The sequence below is a fragment of the Phasianus colchicus genome, chromosome 11, assembly GCF_987193195.1.
Source record: "Phasianus colchicus chromosome 11, bPhaCol1.hap1.1, whole genome shotgun sequence".
NCBI lineage: Eukaryota > Metazoa > Chordata > Aves > Galliformes > Phasianidae > Phasianus > Phasianus colchicus.
The window spans coordinates 5,427,251-5,446,759 of NC_143446.1; the positions used below are offsets into that span (position 1 = coordinate 5,427,251).

Sequence of the window (19,509 nt, forward strand, 5' to 3'; positions counted from 1 at the left end):
CTTGTAACAATAAGTATCCTGAAAAAGCAGGAGTCACCTTTTCTGTGAAGGAACTAAGTCATTAATTGTCTATTGCGAAAGAGTAACTTTTCCCCTTCTCCTCTACCACAAAAGCTGTATCAACTTTATCCTAAATATCATCTACCACAATCACTGTGTGCTACACCGTGGATGTTCTTGTCCTTCAGATACAAATTAGGCAGCGTCACATAAAATTTCTGGAGGGAACAGCTGCACTTCATCATGAAATATGTTTAACAGGTTCTTTTTTAATAGTAGCAATGACAAAGTTAAAAGCCAGATAAAAATACACTGGAATTAATTTAAAAAATCCAATGCCAAACAGTGCCATAAAATTGAGGTAGAGCAAATATTCTAAAATCGATTTCCCACTTTTCCCCCTTGCCCACTCATATTACTCTTTACTACAAGATTTTCAGGAGCTAAATTCCCATTAAAATGAGATACCTCAATATCTCCAATGAAGACTCATCAATTCATTAAAGTTTCTGGACAATTTCTCTTTATCCAGAATCTGTACTGTTGTGGCCCCAGGAACATAACTGCTTTGACTTCACCCAGGCTGTAAAAGAAAATGCTGTATGGGGGTCTCTTCTAACTAACAGAATGCTTCAAGCTTGTCTCATCTTAGAATCAGTGACAAACTACTACCAATGTTAAAAATAAAACTTGTCTAATCCCACCCATCTGTAACATGAACTTGACAAGTTGACAGAGATAACCCTAATTAAGACCTTAACTGCCTGTTTAAGATTGCACTTATGCTTGTTGATCTATGGCCTCTTTCCTTCACACCAAGGCCAGGTAGGTTCAGGTTGAGCATTAGGAAAAATTTCTTCTCTGAAAGAGTCGAAAGGCATTGGAAAGGCCCAGGAAGTGGTGGGGTCACTGTCCCTGGAACTTTTCAGGAAAAGGGTAGATGGATGTGGTTTTGTGGCCATAGTGGTGATAGGCTGATGGTTGGGATAGATGATCTTACTGGTCTTTTCCATTTTTAATGATTCCACAATTCTGTGACAAAATACATGCCACCACACCGAGCTACACACACCAATACATCAATTTGCAGCGACAGGCATGAGAACGTTGGCTCTTTCTTTAAAAAAATTCTTAGATGAAGCACCAAGGGAAAACTGCCTGCAGGAAATAAAAACCATATCGTGGCACTTGTCGTGTGTATGTGTGACTGCACACACCATCTTGGCATAGTGCTTATACAACAACATCTAGCAGCACTTTATCACACAGTCAATTATCTCCCAAAGTGCGTGGCTTTTACTGAAAAGGAAAGAAAACAATGACTCTTTGTGTGTCCAGCAATCGTTCCATGCAGAACTGCAAAGTAATTTTGAGGCAGATGATACAGACTGCATGATGATGAAAAAATTGGCTGGCTTTAAACAAATACTAAAAACAACAGCACTCATGATTCTTTAACACTGGAAAAGTATAATACAATTTTTGTAAACACTCCTCCATAAACTTGTATTCATCGTTACCTTGTGTTATTATCAGTGAAGAATTACAGGCTCTGTCCTGCTGGATTACTGTTAGTGTAAACAACTTGGCTAAATAGCTTGGCACCCTGTCTGCATGCAGCATGTTAAAACTCTGTAGTCTATTCAGCCAAAATCAAATATAAAAGCCCATCTGTATTAATTCTAAGAAGAAATTAATAGACAACTATTTTCATGCAAATCAGAGATTTAAAAAAAGGCAAAACCAATACATATGGATGAACTTTTTCATTCATAATTTTAGATGCCACACAATGAAGACTGTTGTTTAAGCTTTTAGTTTTTCTCTAACAGTTCTCCATACAATACAGTGCGTTGTTCAAACTCTGGAGCAATTTAAGCTTTTTCAGTGTCTCCTGAAATGCCTGGATTTATATCCAAAGAGACCTGGCACTGTAACAAATTTGACTTGTGAATAACAAGTTACAGCCTTTAAGCAAATTGCTCATTAACAGAGAATTCAACTTACAGCTACAAATTTCACTACCTTTTATCTCAGAAAGAAAAAAAAAAAAGGTATGAGCTGCTTATCTTAGCTGCTTGAAAGGTGTGGGATAAGGGGATAAGGCTATTATTTGGTTTCCTAATTTCCTTGTTTGGATTATCAGTATACATGCTGAACTAGCGTCAAGGATGAGGAGAACGATAGAATCCCAGGGAAAAAAAAAATGCTTAAATACAACCAACATCTATCTTGCCTTTGCTGAACGAGGAAAATAAACTGAATTTATATGTCTGTACAGAAGAGGATATTACCAACTTCATGTTAGGAGGAAATGAGTAAGAAAAGCCCAACTGTTAAGTCAGAGCTTTTTGGTTTTCCCTGAAGATAAAAGACCATGAAAAAAAAACCAAAACAAAAAACAACCAAAAAAACCTCACAGGATGTTCCATAAACCGGAAACAGTTGGTAGGTGCATCTTAATTTACATGACTTTGAACAGAAAGTTAACACTTGATTACAAAAAAAAAAAAAAAAAAAAATCATTATGAGAGAGATTTCTAGTCCACTTCTTGTTTCACTAATTCTTAACAGAAGGATAGTATTAAAGTAATTTTGTATATTTAGAAACTAAACCAGACTTTGGAGTTAATAGCAGAAACTGATGTTACAATACCAGGGTAAAATGCAAGGTCAGCAAAGAAAACTGATGGAAACTATTCTTTAGAACTTAAGAAAGCAGGTTATATTTCATTAAAAAGCAAATTAAGCTAGCAGAAACCATTTCAGGCTCCGCACTGGGCATCAAACATCTACATTAGCCCTTCTGGGAAGATGTACATATACCCAAAATGGCTTGCAGTGCCCTAAGACAATGCATAGCTATGCAAGTTCAATATTGTAGCCAACTAATGCTTCACTGTTACAGGAAGTCAGAGAAATAATTATGTAATATGCCACTAACTAATGTAAGCTGTCCTGAAACCAGAAAGGGGTGGGGTTTTTTTGTTGTGTTTTTTTTTTTTTTTTAATAAATCTGGATCCAATTTTCTTCATTAAAAAACTCCAGTCTTCTGGACTGTCCAGAGAACCCTGTATAACTATTTCAAGTGCTCCAAGTCTCATAACATGCCTGGGGGATTTCTTAGCATCTTATTGCATTTCTTTATACCTTTCCCAGCACAGCCGTTCAAGCCTTGAGAATGCAGTAATAACACAAAGCATTTGAAAATGCGAGAGAGGAAGGAAGACAGAAATCTGCCTTCCAACATACAACCATCTGTACAGTCCCTTAGATAAACAACAAAATGAAACATATCTTTTACTTGGAGACTGCACCTTCTCATACATACTCTATTTGAAACAGGGAGCCAGAACTGGCTACAGTGCCCCTGGATTAGTCAAAGAGCACAATCACCTGTGATTTGTTTTTGTTTAACCCAAAGCCCTCTTGCCATTACCTCACACACAAGGCTTTCAGAGAAAGAATATTAAGCTAAAGTTAAGTGAGTTTCCATTGCAAAACAAGATACAGATGTTCTACCTCTGAATACATGCCCAGATCAAGTGCTTGTTATTCGATATGAAGCACTGGGAATGCCAGACTGGTACAGAATGGCTCTGTTTCATGGCCTCTTCACCTCAGCGAGGACAACAGTCTCCCAAGAGTTTTCTGATGTCTCTAAGCTCATTAGGAAGAAAACAGTGATCTGAAAGCACTACTCATTAAGCTGGCCATTGCTGGCAACTGGCAGCAAATGTTTTGGAGGATGTCAGATGTATTCCCACTAAAAATCAGTATCAAGATGCTGAGTCAACAAGCCTCTGTAATTATTTCTTCCTTTCTACTGCACAATTACAGTAAATTGCTTGAAACACTAATAGTATTATCACTTCTCAATCATTGAAAACTAAATTGTCTCATTTGGAATTTTAGCTTTTACTGGTGATAACTCAAAAATTCACTTTTTTTTTTTTTAAATGCAACTTGTTAAAAAGGTCATGTCATTAAAATTGAGGTTTTCCTCCAAAAGCATCACTTAGAAATGAGATTTTATCACAGAGCATCATGAAAAGCTCAAAACTCATAATAATAGTGAGAGAATGCTCAAAAGGACACAAGTTAGCAGCATGGAATTAACTACCCTGAGAAAAGGAAATGACTTCTTCTGTGGTTCTAAGTTATGAACTCCCATTCAAAAACTCTCACCTCATCCTCGGTTATAATTTTTATGCTGGCTGGAACTGTCTTAATTACACACATGTGCAAAGTCTTCCATCATATTACAGAATCAAAGAGAGCTCAGGCTGGAAGTCATGTCTGGAGATCATCAAGTCCAAACCTCCTGCACAAAACCAGGGTCAACTAGGACAGTTTGCTGAGGGCCGCATCAGTTGAGTTTAGAATTATCTCCAAAGAAAGACTGCAAAAAACTCTCTGGACAACATGTGCCAGTGTTTGACCATATATTATAAATAAACTTAAAAATATATCTTACGTTTGAAAAAATTGTCAACTCCAGCTAGGAGTACAAAGTGCTCCTAGAGAAACCTCAACTCCTTTTTGGGGTTAACGGCAGAATTTATAGATCTGCTGTTTTCCCCCCAACTCACAAAAAGCCAATGTTCTGTCCATAAAGCAGATCCCATCTATATTAGTCATCATTATGCCCTCTTCCCGTAAACCTCCACTGAGTAAGGCAAAATGAGAAATATGTTTTATGAACTGAATGGCACTCTGTGAATCAATGGTCTCATACTCGTCGGAGTGTGATCATGACACTATTTCTTATGAATAGAATGAAATTGAGACAAATTCTGAGGTTTCTTGCACCTATCAGTCAAAGACGACTAACCAAATGCTGACATTAACTCAGTAATCTAAACTTGCAGACTACATATTGCTATCTGGAATTCTCGCTGGGCAAAACCAAGGAGGACTCCTCATGCTATGCAAATTATGCACTTCCATTCCATGTTGAACTAAAGAATTGTCAAGGGCACACAATGAAAGAACTTTTCCCATTTCTTAAACATCAGGGCATCTCTTACATATGAGTTACAGTTACGAATCAATGGCACACAGTTCCAGTGGCTTGTGACTGGAGGTGGAAGTTTAAAGTAGAGTAAACATTATAAAATGACAATAGTACATTTCACCAGCAAACTATTCTCTCAACAAGGAGCAGCAAGAGCTTCAGGAGAGAATCTAAAGGAATAAGGAAGTCATCTCGCTTATTTCCTGTAGAATATAGGTATATATATATATATATAATATGAATCCAGATAAGACATATAATTCTTTTCACTGAAATTTCAAACCTGTTTTCACAGAATATTTGTGTCAGCAAAAGTACTTTTTAGGAAGACATCTACTTACAAGCAGTTCAAGTATGACCTTCAATAAATCCTAATTAATTGAGTCTGAAAGGGCACTTTGTTCTCAATATACTTATTACTACAGCAGTGTCCTTGAAAATACAAGATCCATCACAGCTGATACAACTCTAAATACCATGGCAGAAGAAGATCTGTAGGCATCTCTAAAACACCCTTAGAGTTCAGTGCAGATGTTGTCAGTGACTGTTTATACTTTTTAAACCACTGGGATATAAACACCTCACTATAAACACCACTGAATTTTTGCTTTTTTTCTTCCTCATTTTTTGTGTGTTTACTTTAGTGTTAAAAATGTTAACTTCCATAATAAGGAAAATAGCAACAGATGTTTAAGCTAAACAAAGACTGCTTATAGTAGAGTACTTTGAGTAGCTTTTAACTTCTAAACCTAAGATCTATTCAAATAATAATTAACAGAGAAAAGGGTGGAAAAAGGGATCTGGAAAAAATCACCCATTAAAATTAGGCACAATTCTAACAAATTGAACTAGTGAGCCAAAACTAGTTTTTCTGCCTTAGTCAACAAAACATTCAGGAACGTGTACTATGTAAGTAGAACTTCAAGCAAACTTCATGGTCTTCATCAGAAGTTGTCACTGGCCTCCAAACAAAGCACTGCTTACTACAGAGAGCAATGAAAAGTTAAAGGATCCTTCAAGTTGTCTTTTCTTAATTAGTCCTCTAACTATAATGAAGAAAACACAGGTAGGAAAGAACTTGAAAGTTCAACTAGTCTTGCACTATCTCAATTCTGGATTACTCAGTACTGATACGAATGCTCAATCTTCTTTAAAACAGCTTTATTCAAGCAAATATCTCCATATTTGAGCAGGAAAGAAAAAGAAAGAACAACAACAACAACAAAAGAATCAAATATTATCAGTTCTATAGGGAACTCCTCCATTTCCCAAAGAAAAGAAACGTGTCCATTCTGATTTAATGGTAGAAAAGATGTTATTTTCCAAAGAGAAGCTCAGCTCTCTGACTTCTGGCCTAGTCCTTTTTTTGAACATATGAATAGGTCTATTCCTATTTTCTATTCCTATGTGTATTCCTTATTGTTTCTTCCCTAACAACTACAGCAAGTTTATTTTCCAAATGAACACGGAAAATGTTCCTGCTGAATCAGAAGAAAGATTTCTGCAAGGCTTGTGTGTGGCTACAGCAAAAACAGTTCTATTGCCAAGCCGAATTAGCTCTGTGGTGCCTTTCTTTCCAGTCAAAGCCAAGCCATAACCACTTCTTCAAACTGCACGTAGATAAAACTCCACTAAGATTAAGAAACTTATTTTACTCTATTACCTCAGGCAACTTCAAAACAGGACTATTAATGCTTACAAAATGAAGAGCAAATGCCAACCTACATTAGCTGGAGACAGCATAGGTAAAATTCAGAGTCCAGCAGAAAGAAAAAAATTACATTTTCCAACTAGTTGTGTAATTCTTTCCACAGGGGACGGGAGCGTGGGGTGGTTCTTGGGAAAGGAGGGGTGTGCGCGATGGAGGAGGGGGAGGCATCTCGCAGCCAGGGCTTTCTCTGAGCTGTGCAGGAAATGAGAAGTCAAACAATGGGCTACTCTGTGCTCTGCAGCACGGCGCCTCTGTGAGCCCCACGGTTGTGCTCTCAAACTCTTCATTGTTCGCGACCCAACTGCCGAAGCGATGTAAAAATTATTTCGAGCTACACTGTATAAAAGCGTCTCCCCCTGAAAGTGGCGGTGCCTAACTGCTAGGTAGGATTGCGAGCAGAAATGTAAATTAATACCTACTCCCATTTTACAAACTATTTCCTTTGCAGCTGCGGACATTACCAACAAACACTCTGCATAGCAGTCGCAGAAGCAACACAGTCCTTTAAACGAATCCAATTACTGTTATCTTCAAGAAAAAAAAAAATACAGGAAAAAAAAATTATGTGAAAAGGAAAAAAAAAAAAATGTCCTTCCCTTAAACAAAGCCATACTAACAACACAGACCGTGAGGTATCTTAAAGCCAACTGCAGAGATCTCCTTTCAGGAGGAAAATCCATGCTTACAAACAACATAAAACACACCCGACAAAAGAGCTTTGTGAAATGAAAGCATTACCTTCGTAGCACAGAATGCCAATATTGTTGTTCATCTTGTCCAAGTATTGGTAGTTCAACAGGTCCATCTTCATAAATAGCATTTATCGGGTTAGCAAAAAAGACCAGCTTGTTTGCTTTCACCCAGATTCAGGGAGAAGGAAGCCAGGCAAATGGTGTTGAGGACGCTCCCGGCCCCCGAAACTTCACTAGCACAAGGCCCAGCCTTCGCTAATCAAAACAAAGTATATTAAAGGAAAGTTGGAGGGATTAAAACACACAGACTCCCTTCCAAACTTTGCAAACTAAAAGTATATTGCGTCCTTCGGTACAAAGAAAACTGTCTGAAAACTTTTCAAGTCTTTTTTCAAATTAGAAAAAAAAAAAAAAAAAAAAAAAGCAGACAGAAACAAGGGAAATTTCCTAGGACAAAGACACACCAGTTCTCCTCACAGCCCGCTGCAAGTTAACTGCACTGACATGCAGGCTATGCTTGGTATGACTCGTATGTAAACCAGCTTCCTCTCTCTATCAGGCGGGGAGGACTGAGCATGCTCAGTGAATCCCTGGAGCTCTTCAAATGTCAGGGATATTTTCTGTACAAGATCAGGCTCTAAATGCACTGAGTGTTTGAAAGAAAGAGAAGGAGGAGGTGGAGAGCCTGCACAGAAGGGGCCTGTGCAGCAGGGGCCATGTCAGAGCCGCCCTGACAGGAAGCAGCGCTGCCACAGCGAGCGAGAAGCGAGGGCGGCAGGGCCGCCGGGAGGCCTCCATGCGGGCAGCAGCCTGACTGCCGCACCACCACTGCACGGCCGGCCATCTCCAAACATTCGTTAGCTCTCTTATTTCCCAGTGCGGCCTCAGACGGTGCCCTGTACCGTTGCAGTGAAAAAGAATGCTATGTAAGAGTGGCAGAGCAGAACGGCAGCTGTGGTCTGACACGGGCAGCCGGTGAGGGAAACGTGACGCTGAGGATTTATTTACCTGTGTGCACGGGTACTGCGCGCTCACACAGACTGCTGCCATTCCATAGTACATCACTACGTTTGATTCCTTTCGGGTATATTTGTAGTCAAAAATTCTGTTTGGATTGTTAGCATGAAGCGGCTACAGCAGTTGTTCCCATCCCAGGATGCCGTCAGCCCTTCTGCAGTTCTAACCTTGACCACAAAGGCTGGCGCTGCTTGTACAGATGTGCGTGACTCATGCAGGGAGGGCAGGACATCTGCATGGAGGCAAGCATGTGCTAACCTAGCAGGCATCAGCTTGCACTTCCTGTGGCTAATCAACACCTGAAGGCTGATTTGACAGAAATAGAGAGATCAAACTTCTCTTGAATTTATTTAAGACAAACAAAAAGGCTAATGGAGTCCTAATCTGGCTTCTGCCTCTCTCTCCTCTTTGAATTGGACGGTAATTCTTCCCTGGCTTCCTGGGAAGGAGAATTTTAATGGTACACAGGAGAGCACACAGTGATAATCAGTAACAAACTTTAATTTCCACTTTGGGAATTCCTCTGCTTTGTTAGTGCATTACAGAAGCATTTTGCCACGGCATTTTGAAAAGTACTACTTGAACACTATGGCTATTTCAAGGAGACTAGGCAATGTGAGTGACGTTACTACTGATAAATACGAGTAAGAAATTTATCTCCAAGGAAGATTCTCCAGAGCTCAAATAAGGTTTCTCAAAGATGAGAAACAGCCCTGCGATCTATCTACCTACATTCTTCATTTGAAGGAGGATGTCCACTGAAGAATGCTGAATTTAATACTTTGGGAAATAAGAAGAGAGAAGCATTTGATTTTTCCACTTCAAAATACTTAAAATTTTAACAGGAACTGGAGATGGTGAAGAAGGAAAGTAATATTCTAAACTTTAGAGTAGTAGTCTGCATACAATGTTTTAGCTATACAAGGACAATGGAGTTCAAAGTCCAGTGTAAATTTCCCTCTATATTCAAATATAACTTTTTCTTCAAATTGTTTGGAAAAGCAGTATTGTATAATGCCTATAAATCACTAACTGCTCTGTATCACTATCCATAAACTAATAAGGAATGCTTACTCATCATATCAGTACCACTGGTCTGCAGATTTTTAGACAATGATGATCATTCTGTATAAATTGCTTCAGCATATGCTATGATTAACACTTGTCAATTTTCAAAGAAAGAACTTAAGATGCTTCATGTTAGCTGGTACCAAACACTGGAAGTTTTATGAATTTCTCAAATAAAATATTGAAAGTAAAAGAAAACCTTGTGAAAGAATAGGGAAGAAAAAATATAAACATAAATGTATCTCAAGCATTCCAAAACCAAAAGTTCAGCAGGTGTTAGCCTTAACTACCAACAGGCTTCCCGTAAAGCATTGAGTCCATTCTCAAAAGCACAGAATTATCAACTACTCTGTTCAAACTGCCATTCGTCACACACTTCACCAGTCTGAGATACCCTTCACTGAGCTGAAATCAATCAGTGCTGGTTAGATGTGACATACGTAGTTATTAACATCACCCCAGGATAGTTCTTACTTCTTTTTCCATAAATTGATAGTTGCTACCACAGTTACATGCCGTACTCTCTCTATCTGATATTATTTAAAGCACTTTTCTTAGAATTGCATGCTCTTTTATTCCATAAGGCAGATAAATACCCAAAGCTATATATAGTATGGTTAGTACAAGGGAACTTTTAACACAACAGCATCCCCTAGAGGTAACTGAAAATCCACATAACATCTTTCTGAATCACTCTGGACTTCACATCTAAGTACATCAAATTTGACTCTAATTAACCCACATAAACAGATGAGATAGTTCAACCTCTTTGTGATCTTCAAATTCACTTTTAATAGAGAAAGCAAAGACAGCCTTCATGTAGGAATGCCTTTCCATGGAAGTATTCTGAGGCAAGGAAAACAAAACCAAAGTGGTTCTATAAAGTAGGTAAATCACAGTTATCAAAACGAGGGGACCAAATACACACTTTGACTGCATTAGGGTGGAGTTAGACACAATTGCCTTTTCTACAAGAAAACAAAACTTTCCCTCTTGCAGAATACAACAGTACATCTACAGAAGCAGCTGGCACAGTGTACTCAGCATCTAAATTCCATATACCTTCTCTGAACTAGCTTATGTTTGGTTAAATGGACCAATGCCCGTTAGCAGCTGGAACACATAAGGAGCACTTTTGGTGAGCCTCCATCAGCTTCTCATCTGAACGGAATCTAGCTTATGGCCAAGACCACTCCAACGCAGACCAGGGAAGGACAATCAGGAGATACATTGTGAAAGCAAATGCTTGACCCAGCAAGAACACTGGTACTGACATAACCCCGGTGACTAATGATGATGAACAGAAGAAAGCATTTTTCAGATTTAAAAAAACTGTGTCAAACATGCCCTTTCAACAACATACAGTGCACATACATTATTGAGTCACTTACTGGTTCCTGAATACCGGTGGAACTCTTCCACTATAAAAATATATAAATCTCATTTATTTAAGCAATAACAGGGATCTTATTAAAAAGTTAATCAGTACTTGTGTATCGATTGCCTGAATGTAGGAAAAATTGGCAATTCCTGCATTTATCAAATCCATAATACTAGATTTGACAGTAAGAGTTCATATGTTTTTACAGCATTTAAAAATATAGAGCTGCTTCAGAACAAACAGTTTCAAGAAGCTACCTACAATAGAGCATCCTCATCTGCCTTCTCTCTCATGTCCTCAAGCCTGACCAATCCTCTACCTCTCTGCCATGGTTTTCCCCTCCTGCCTGCCTCCTCACTCTCTTCTCTCATTCTTGCTACTGTCTTAGGCAGTAGCACTGAAGAGCCCACAAAAACAGCTTTGGTTCACACTCCATGCCACACACCATCTTTCAATGGAAAAATACACAGCACTCGTTAAGAATCAACACTGTAGAAGAAAGATCTGCAATCTGCTCTTGGACACATGACTCAGATTTCATTCTTGATGATCATCAGCACAGAGCGCCATTCTGACAGTGACCAATTTTGCAACTAAGAGAAAAAAATATAGTCTTAATAGAAGAGTTACTAACTGATGTAGAAGACCAGGCAGTATTGCCCCATTTGACTCCCATTTCTGCATGGACAACAATAGATATTACAGCAACTGAGGTAGGGAAGGCTTTTATGATCTATCACCTAGTTGATATGTCAACTTATGAAAGAGTTTGGAAGAGTAAAGTGAGAGTACTTCAGATACAGGTTCTACCTTTCCCTTTCAACTGAAAGAGATTTTAGTTAGCAGCTGCTAGGTGGCGATGTGCCTGAAGGAAAACAATAACACCAGTCCTTTTCCTGATACTCAGTTGCAGACTTGCTCCATTATCACCAGCATTTTTAAATGTAGTTACAATATATTTTACAGGAAAAAAAAAAAAAATTCTCTTCTAAGCAAGATGCAGCGTGTGCTTCTGAATACTCTCAGATACAATAAAAAGAGCTAACACGTATGAAACACGCAGGAAATTCAGAGCTAGACGACAAGAAAGCTGCTTGCAGAAAGCATTATTTATCTCCTACTCCGGGATAAACTCACTTTACTGTTGTACCATACAGTGAAGTAAGGCAAAAGTTTGAGGGTGGAAGAAGTGGGGGTAAATACAGCCAATTGACCATTTGCAGCAAATCTCACTTTATTTCCTAGCAGCACCCAGCTCTCAGGATCAAAATAGAAAACAGGCACAGGAGGCAGTACATGATGCCACTGGCAGCAGTTGCTGCTTCAGCATGTACCTCTCGTGTCCAGAAAAAAGTAGCTGGCAATTCAGGCAGCAACCCACTTTGCTTCCATCAATTGGATCACACTGACCCAGGACTTCAGCCAGCTACATCTTTGTGACCTGATCTCTTACTGCGGCACAAATTCTATTATGTCTGCTTGTTCCAAAGCTTGTAGTTTTTCTACAAGTGTTCTAGTGAATGGTAAGTAGCAATATGCAAAGTACACATTCTGCTGATTGTTCTAATACTAAATATCTATTTTACAGTTGTAGAGAACTGCAGGACAGTGGAGGTGATGAATGAGGTTTTTGGTTCCATGGTCTACATGTATTCACTAGCACCTGATTTATCTTGACTTCATTCTTTGACTACTTGTTCTAACAGAACAGCAGAGATCAGATTTACCAAAAAATATTCCTCATTTCCACACACTACCTTGCTACTCACAATTTACTGGTGTGTTTTTTATTCTCCTAAGCTGGGTTAAAAACACTTCAAAATGCAGATAGAATACATAACAGATAAATCTTGTTTATCTAGGTTGGAAAATTGTTAGTTGCTAATTAAAATCTTGATAATCTTTCCTGTTATTTGCATACTAATTTGAATTTCTGAAGGGTTGATGATAATCAGAAACATAACTTATCTTGAGCTACAAAGAATCTCATACGCCATCAGAATCTCCAGATGCACATGAGTGTTAAATTTGCCATGCCCTGGAAGTTAAAATATAAAGTGATGGAGAGGGGAGGGAGAAAATTGGAAAGAGTGCAGTAAAAAAAATGCCAGTCCTAAGTCAGCTTGATGTGAAATGCTCGGGCATCTAAAACACTTTTTACTTAGGAAAGTTAGGAGCCAGACCATGTTTAAAGGCTAGATTTCAAAATTGCTGTGCATCTTTGGGAAGAAGCAAATCCAGTTTCCAGAAACCACTAATTATAGGGTTTGAAATAAAGCAAAGGGCTGTAAGATTGCTACAGTCTTTGAAAAGATTTCCCCTTTATTGCTAGCTTGGCGAGAGATCAGATATACTCAGTGCCTAACTCAACTTACATGTCAATGTATGTAAATCTCCTTAAGTGTATGCAGTTGACCTTGTTTGCACAAAGACTGAATGTAGCATAAGCAACACAGGTAATAAACTTATAAGTCAGATTTTAAAAAATGAATTCCAATGCTATCGTGCTAAGAACCATGCAGTACAATCAATTACAACTTCTGTCACAAAACAAATTAATTTTGGCTTTTAAACATTACAGTAATTACTTATCCTAGACACTAGAATGAGAATGTTAATAAGCATTTATTACAGGATCCAATTATATAACTCTCAAGCTATTGCTTCATTAAGTTAAAAAGAAATTTCATTCAACTTTTAAGACTGTATTTTTCCATTAGAAGGTCTTGCTCTCTACTATTAGAAAAATCATTTTATTTTAAATTATTTTACCGTAATAAAATAAAATTTAAAAAAGAAACAGCCAAAAAACACAAGAAAGAAAACATACACTTATCCTAAACAAAAACAAATCAGCTAGCCAGGGAACAGTGTCTTTACTCAAGACGCTGATGGATCTAATGTCCTCTGGATCAAGCAGAAGAAAAGTAAAAAAAGAACTACTGCATACAGGTATCCATGTTATAGTTGTATTATTCAAAGTAATAATACAAGAAAGAAAAAAATTTAGTATGTTTATGTATATTATATATACGTACAGATACATGCATGTTGTATTATGTGGAGAATGTTAAAAAATATGTATGCACTCCTCTAGTTCTAGTTGTCCATAAGTACAACTCTACAGGGCTCTGAAGTACAGAAAAAACACTCCCAATAACTATAAGGGAAAACTTTTCATTAGTCAAGACATCCCTGTTGTAAAATATTTCCTCAGTTTCAGAAGTTCATAGTCTCAAGCCTTTTCAAGCACTAACATTGCTAGTAAGCTGAGACCTGCCTTTTCAAATGGATCAGAACTACCACTTCCAGCCTGACAGGTACACAAGGTAAGACATTTTCCTTTCCAGAAAGGCCATTTTCAATCTCAAAAATAAACACAGAAATTGTTGAAAAATCTATCTCCATTTTTTCTATGGAAGAAGATATTTTTTCTTACTTTGTGCTCCCACCTCACCAGTTAGAAATGGAAACAAGAGGTTGGAAATAAAAGTTTTCACACTTTAAAAAAAGGAGGATTGCTTTAATTATTTCCAGCTTTCCAACAAAACATCTCCTATCATTTCCCTGCACAGTTGGCAGAGAATGCACTAGCTTTTCTTACAGCATGTTGTGCTCCCAGCTGTCACTCACCATTTTTAATGGAAGAGGCAACTGTAGAACAGGGAAAGTACAAAAACAATGTGGGCCTGCAGTGCTAAAAATCACATTTTAAAACCAAATGTTAGCATTTGATTTACCACAAAGAAGTCACCCTGTGCATGACTGAAGGTCCTGGTCAGTGTCTGCCTGTCACCAGACCAAGGTGTCATTGGCAGATGCAAAGCTGAAACTAATAGTCTGTGTTAACTCCAGTTCCCTTTCAAAAAGTGCTTTAAAACTGCAAATACCCTCTTCCCCCTTTCACAAACAAAGGCTTTTGTTTCAGTGATTCTAATTCACACAGTTTCCCCAAAACTCACATTCACCACTCTTTCAATTCCTGAAATTCAGTGCTTTCCAAACAATACAAATATTCCCAAATGTCCCCAAAATCTCCTCAGCTTTTGAAGCGTTTCCCTTCTTAACATCCCTTCTCACTTAACTCTCTTCCCTTCCAACTCTTCCAAACACTCTCACCGGCCATGCTTTCCAACTGCTCTGAGTTCCATCCCTTTCTTCCTGCATTAAGTACCTCCTTGTCTCATCAGCCTCAACTCTGCAATCATCTCAGAGCCCTCCTATCCTCTCTCACATCTCAACACTCCAGATCATCTTAATCCAAGTGTCATATTCCATATTAGGCCTTAAAATTCACTCTGACTTTTCACCTCTATAGCAGCTACAGCTGCAAAGCTTCACTAGTTTTGGGTGCTAACAAACATGTATGTAGTGACAAGCCAGACCATACACAGCACCAAAGGATACATGAGGCACCGATATCCCAAAAATGAAATAGCAGATCCTGCTTTTAGTTTTGTACTGCCTCATCTCTCTGTCTTGGTCAACTGCCTCCTGACTTTTTACTGCCTTTCTCTGAGCCACACGTCCTCTCAGCTACAGCAATAGAGACTTAAGATACATAAAACTTGCTTCTGTTAACCTGGAAAAACAACACCTTCTCCCCAGAGCGCTAGAGACAGGCAAAGTCATCCTGAGCCTAACATAATCTACATACTCCTCCTTCAGGAGGACAGGGTAATAGAGACATTATTTAGCAACAGGACTGATGGCTAAGGGGGAAGGAGCCCTAACAGTCTCAACATCTTCTCCTAATAGATCCCAGTTCTCAATCAAGAAAAAAACAGCTGTAGAAGGTGAGCCAAGTGTAGCAGGGAAAAACTGTCAACTAAGGCTATCTAGCTCTTGCACATTTCTTGCCTGATAGTCTGAATATCACAACATACATTTTTGTTTGGTTATCATGAATCCAAACAGTTAAGTCCCATTATTACTGCCGCTATTCAATTCACTCTCCTCACCTCTCACCCCTTATTCTGCTGGTGTGTAGGTCACTCCTGTAATCTGCTGTGGTCAATCAAACCTTTTCTTCTTTGCTTATCCTACATACATAAGGTCAGTACACCATCTTAGGATTTAAAAAATAAAAGCATGAACCACGTTTATCAAAAATCTGCAATACACTGAACCTTGAGTGACAAGGGGAAAAAAGAAAAGGCAGCAACAGCTCTAGGTCAACAGCATTTAAAAATATATCACACCAGCATGTTATTCACAGAGAACACACTTTCTTCATTTATATCTTTTTTTCTAATTATATCACACAACCCTAAATGAGGATCCTAATACCGCTGACGCTGCTACACTGTATATTAGCAAAATTTAAATAAGAATATGACTGAATTAATTAAAAGCTAGGTAATCACCATATGATAGTACAGAACTAGAATTAAATTGTCCAGATATCCACTGCACGGAATTTTACTTCACTCTGTCCTTTCACCAACCTAGACTTTGGCAGGACAGAAAGAACACTGTACTTAACTCTTGAGTTTAGCCTTCCACCCACAGCATAAAATTATGGCTCACACTTACTATATCAAGTTCCATTTGGGAACATGGTTAGAAACAAAAACAATCCAATCTCATTGTGAAATAAGGCAGTAGAGAATTACTAATCTTTAAAATAAGCAATTGTAAGCCCATATTTCAGAAGACTCATCCTGCTAGTACAATACCATTAAATACAGCAAGTATACGTAAGAATATGCAAACTAATTTGCTATACAAAGTACGACCTCCTACAGTTATTTGAAAAAGAAAGCATAATAGCATCATAGAATATCTCATGTTGGAAGGGATCCACAAGGACTGTCAAGTCCTGGCTTCACACAGGACCACCCCAAATTGAACGTATTTCTGAGAGCACTGTTCAAATGCTTGGGGCCATGACTGCTGCCCTGGAGAGCCTCTGTCAGTGCCCAGCCACCCTCTTCAGTAAAGAAGCTTTTACTCATGTTCAACTTCAAGCTAAGCTTTTTATCAACTCATCTTAAGATATCCAATATTATAATTCCCAACTTAAGAAAGCCATTTACTTACCCTTAAATAATATAAAGAAAACCATCAGAAGGGCTTTGTACATCTAGAAGAACACGAGTCTTTTCCTGAAGTGATTCTTATCAGGCAGGACAAAATCCCACTTAAGCAAGGTTCATGCAGTTTCAAGATAGACTACCTTTTCAATTACATACAAGTAGATTTTTTTGGAGAGAAATGGCAGGCAAAAACTTAATTACATAAGCCATATTATTGCCAAAAAGTCCAGGCTTGCTGCTAACAGAAATTAGAGAAATTGAACAGTCACATGGAAATGATTGCTCAGGCTGGGTAAGAACAATTAAATAAGGAATCATTTCATTGGTCTGAATTACTGATTTGTTGAAACGATGACAAATCAAGAGATGAACAGACAGAACATGCACAAACAAAAACATCTAAACCATGCATGAAAGTATGCTTTATATCCTCAAAATCAAAGGCTCTTAATTTAGAACTTTAATATTCAGCATCATTGAGTTTATGTCAGCCTTGGTAAGTGGTTTGGAAGCAGGAGTCCAGCAAGTGCAATCAGCCCTGACTATCAGCTGCACTATGAGCTACATGGAACTGAAATGCATACATGTATACCAGAGCCAAGTCTGGTTTTGCCAGTATTGTTAGCTGTGCAGTTTTTCCTTGCTTTTGTTTTTAGAGACAGAAGTAGCATAAAGGTTATTAAACATAATGAATAAAAGAGGCCAAAAATACTGAGCTGGAGATGTTGTGTTCTTTCCATTCTACATCTTAGAAAGTGGTTTTCAAGATAAATACTGCTATATATTTTTTAACACAGGGAACTGTTTGAAGAGTCTTACAATGACTGAAAATCAAACACCTGCAAATTTTAAAAATGCCAAGAAGAGGATTTTTGGAGGTAACCCCTATTTGCCAACCTTCTACAGTTTTACTGTATAATCATAGTTGATGATCTCACAGGCTCTTTATTTCCACAGGACCTCACTTCATTTTGTGTAAAGAAAGATTTGCTGGCTCTGGTCCTGAATAATGATTGAATTGAATCATATCAAAGGGGTGTTGTAAAGGTTAATTAAAGGTTTATGAAGCTTTGTGACTGTGTAGTGGTAAGTGTCATAGAAAAACCTACAAGGAATTGAATAATCCTGCCTGTTGAGCCTTGTTTGATTAGTGGGTAGAAAATAAAGTTTTGGCTCCACACCAAGCAATTCAGGAAAAAATACCAAATAGTTCGTGCAGTGGCATTGTTCCTCTCACTGAACGAGACCATGCTCTCATATAAAAAGTAGCTTATGATACAGAGTGAGCTGTAACATACATTCTGAAAATGGAAGCAGAATTTGATTGCTATCTTAAAAGGTCTTTCCAACACCATGTTTGATGGTGTATGTTTTCCCTCATAGGGCAAGTGAAAAACAGAACGACCCCCAAGTGCTTTCCTCGCTGTCCCACACCAGACCCCACAGGAATTAACACCGAGGCTGAAATACTTAAATCTGCCATTCAGGCAAAATGCTTTTGTCTTATCCCCTTTCCAGCTGATCATATGGCCCAGTACCTGACCTCACTCTCCTTCTGTAGCTAGTGCTATTATCTGAGTCTCAGACTCCCATGTTCATTCCCAACAATCCTTTCCTACCAGTACCTACTTGTCCCAAACTGTTGCCCAACCAGTCCCAATTCCCATATTCTCCTGCCAAAATCCATTCCTGTTTTCCAAACCACGCCTTCCTTCTCAGACACCTCACCTCAGTCTGCTTCCCCCACTCTCTGCCTCAGCTCTCATACTTGAAGACTTCAGAGCTGGAGACATCCAAGCCCAGCAGCTCCCTCCTGGGAGAATCCCATCCCAGGCTGTTAAAATACAATTTAATATATAATTAAGTAAGGATTTTAAGAAGCATCTTGTCACAAAAAAAAAAAAAAAGAAGAAAAAAGAAAATAATCAATGCTACCTATGTAGTCTTATGTGTAGCAATAATGATTCATACTGATTTCTTAAAAAAAATAGTAAATCATTCTTTGTAACATTGTTGTCATTAAAACAGAACTGAGCAAAACAGCTCTGTTTTTCATGGATGCTTTTAATTTAACTACAAAATGAAAATAAAACTTTAAAAAATAGCAATATACAGCTTAGCTATAGATAATAGATGACCTCTATTTTCTTTTAAATAGTCCATTATTTTTTTTTATCACAGACTTTATTGAAGTTGATATTTTACTAATTTCAAGAATAATTAAACTTATGCTTGAGACAATGCCACACAATGGTATAAAAACAGGATGCTATGTTAAAACTGCTTACATCATGAAAGAAGAAAGTCAAATTATTCCCTTCTATTCTTCTTTTCCATTTCTGACCTAGATATCCATTAATCAAGTCCTCCATTAAATGATGCCATGATCCTTTATCAAAGAAAGCAAAAGCAAACATTGCCACCAAAATTAATCCTACAGGCTATAGTGGAAAAGGATTAGGGAAGCAATTCACTGCATCCCTTGTAAGGCAGATTGTATTTGTCATGGCAGGTAATAAAACGCTGTGATGCCTGTGCCTACAAAGTACAACGACAGCTATGCACAAGAGAGAAACGCAACAAA

General features: G+C 38.1%; 1 protein-coding gene across 2 annotated transcripts in view; it reads right to left on the minus strand.

Moving 5' to 3' along the window:
- VGLL4 (vestigial like family member 4) overlaps positions 1–19,509 on the minus strand; it is an 80,280-nt gene that overhangs the window by 38,475 nt on the left and 22,296 nt on the right. The window contains exon 1 of one of the 2 annotated variants that reach the window (XM_031609109.2): positions 7,468–7,991. The exons of the other annotated variant lie outside the window; for it this stretch is intronic. Within the exon in view, the coding sequence (XP_031464969.1) occupies positions 7,468–7,549 (82 nt within the window). The 5' untranslated portion in view covers positions 7,550–7,991. Of the gene's footprint in view, positions 1–7,467; positions 7,992–19,509 lie in introns of those variants that run through there. 2 annotated transcript variants of the gene reach the window in all.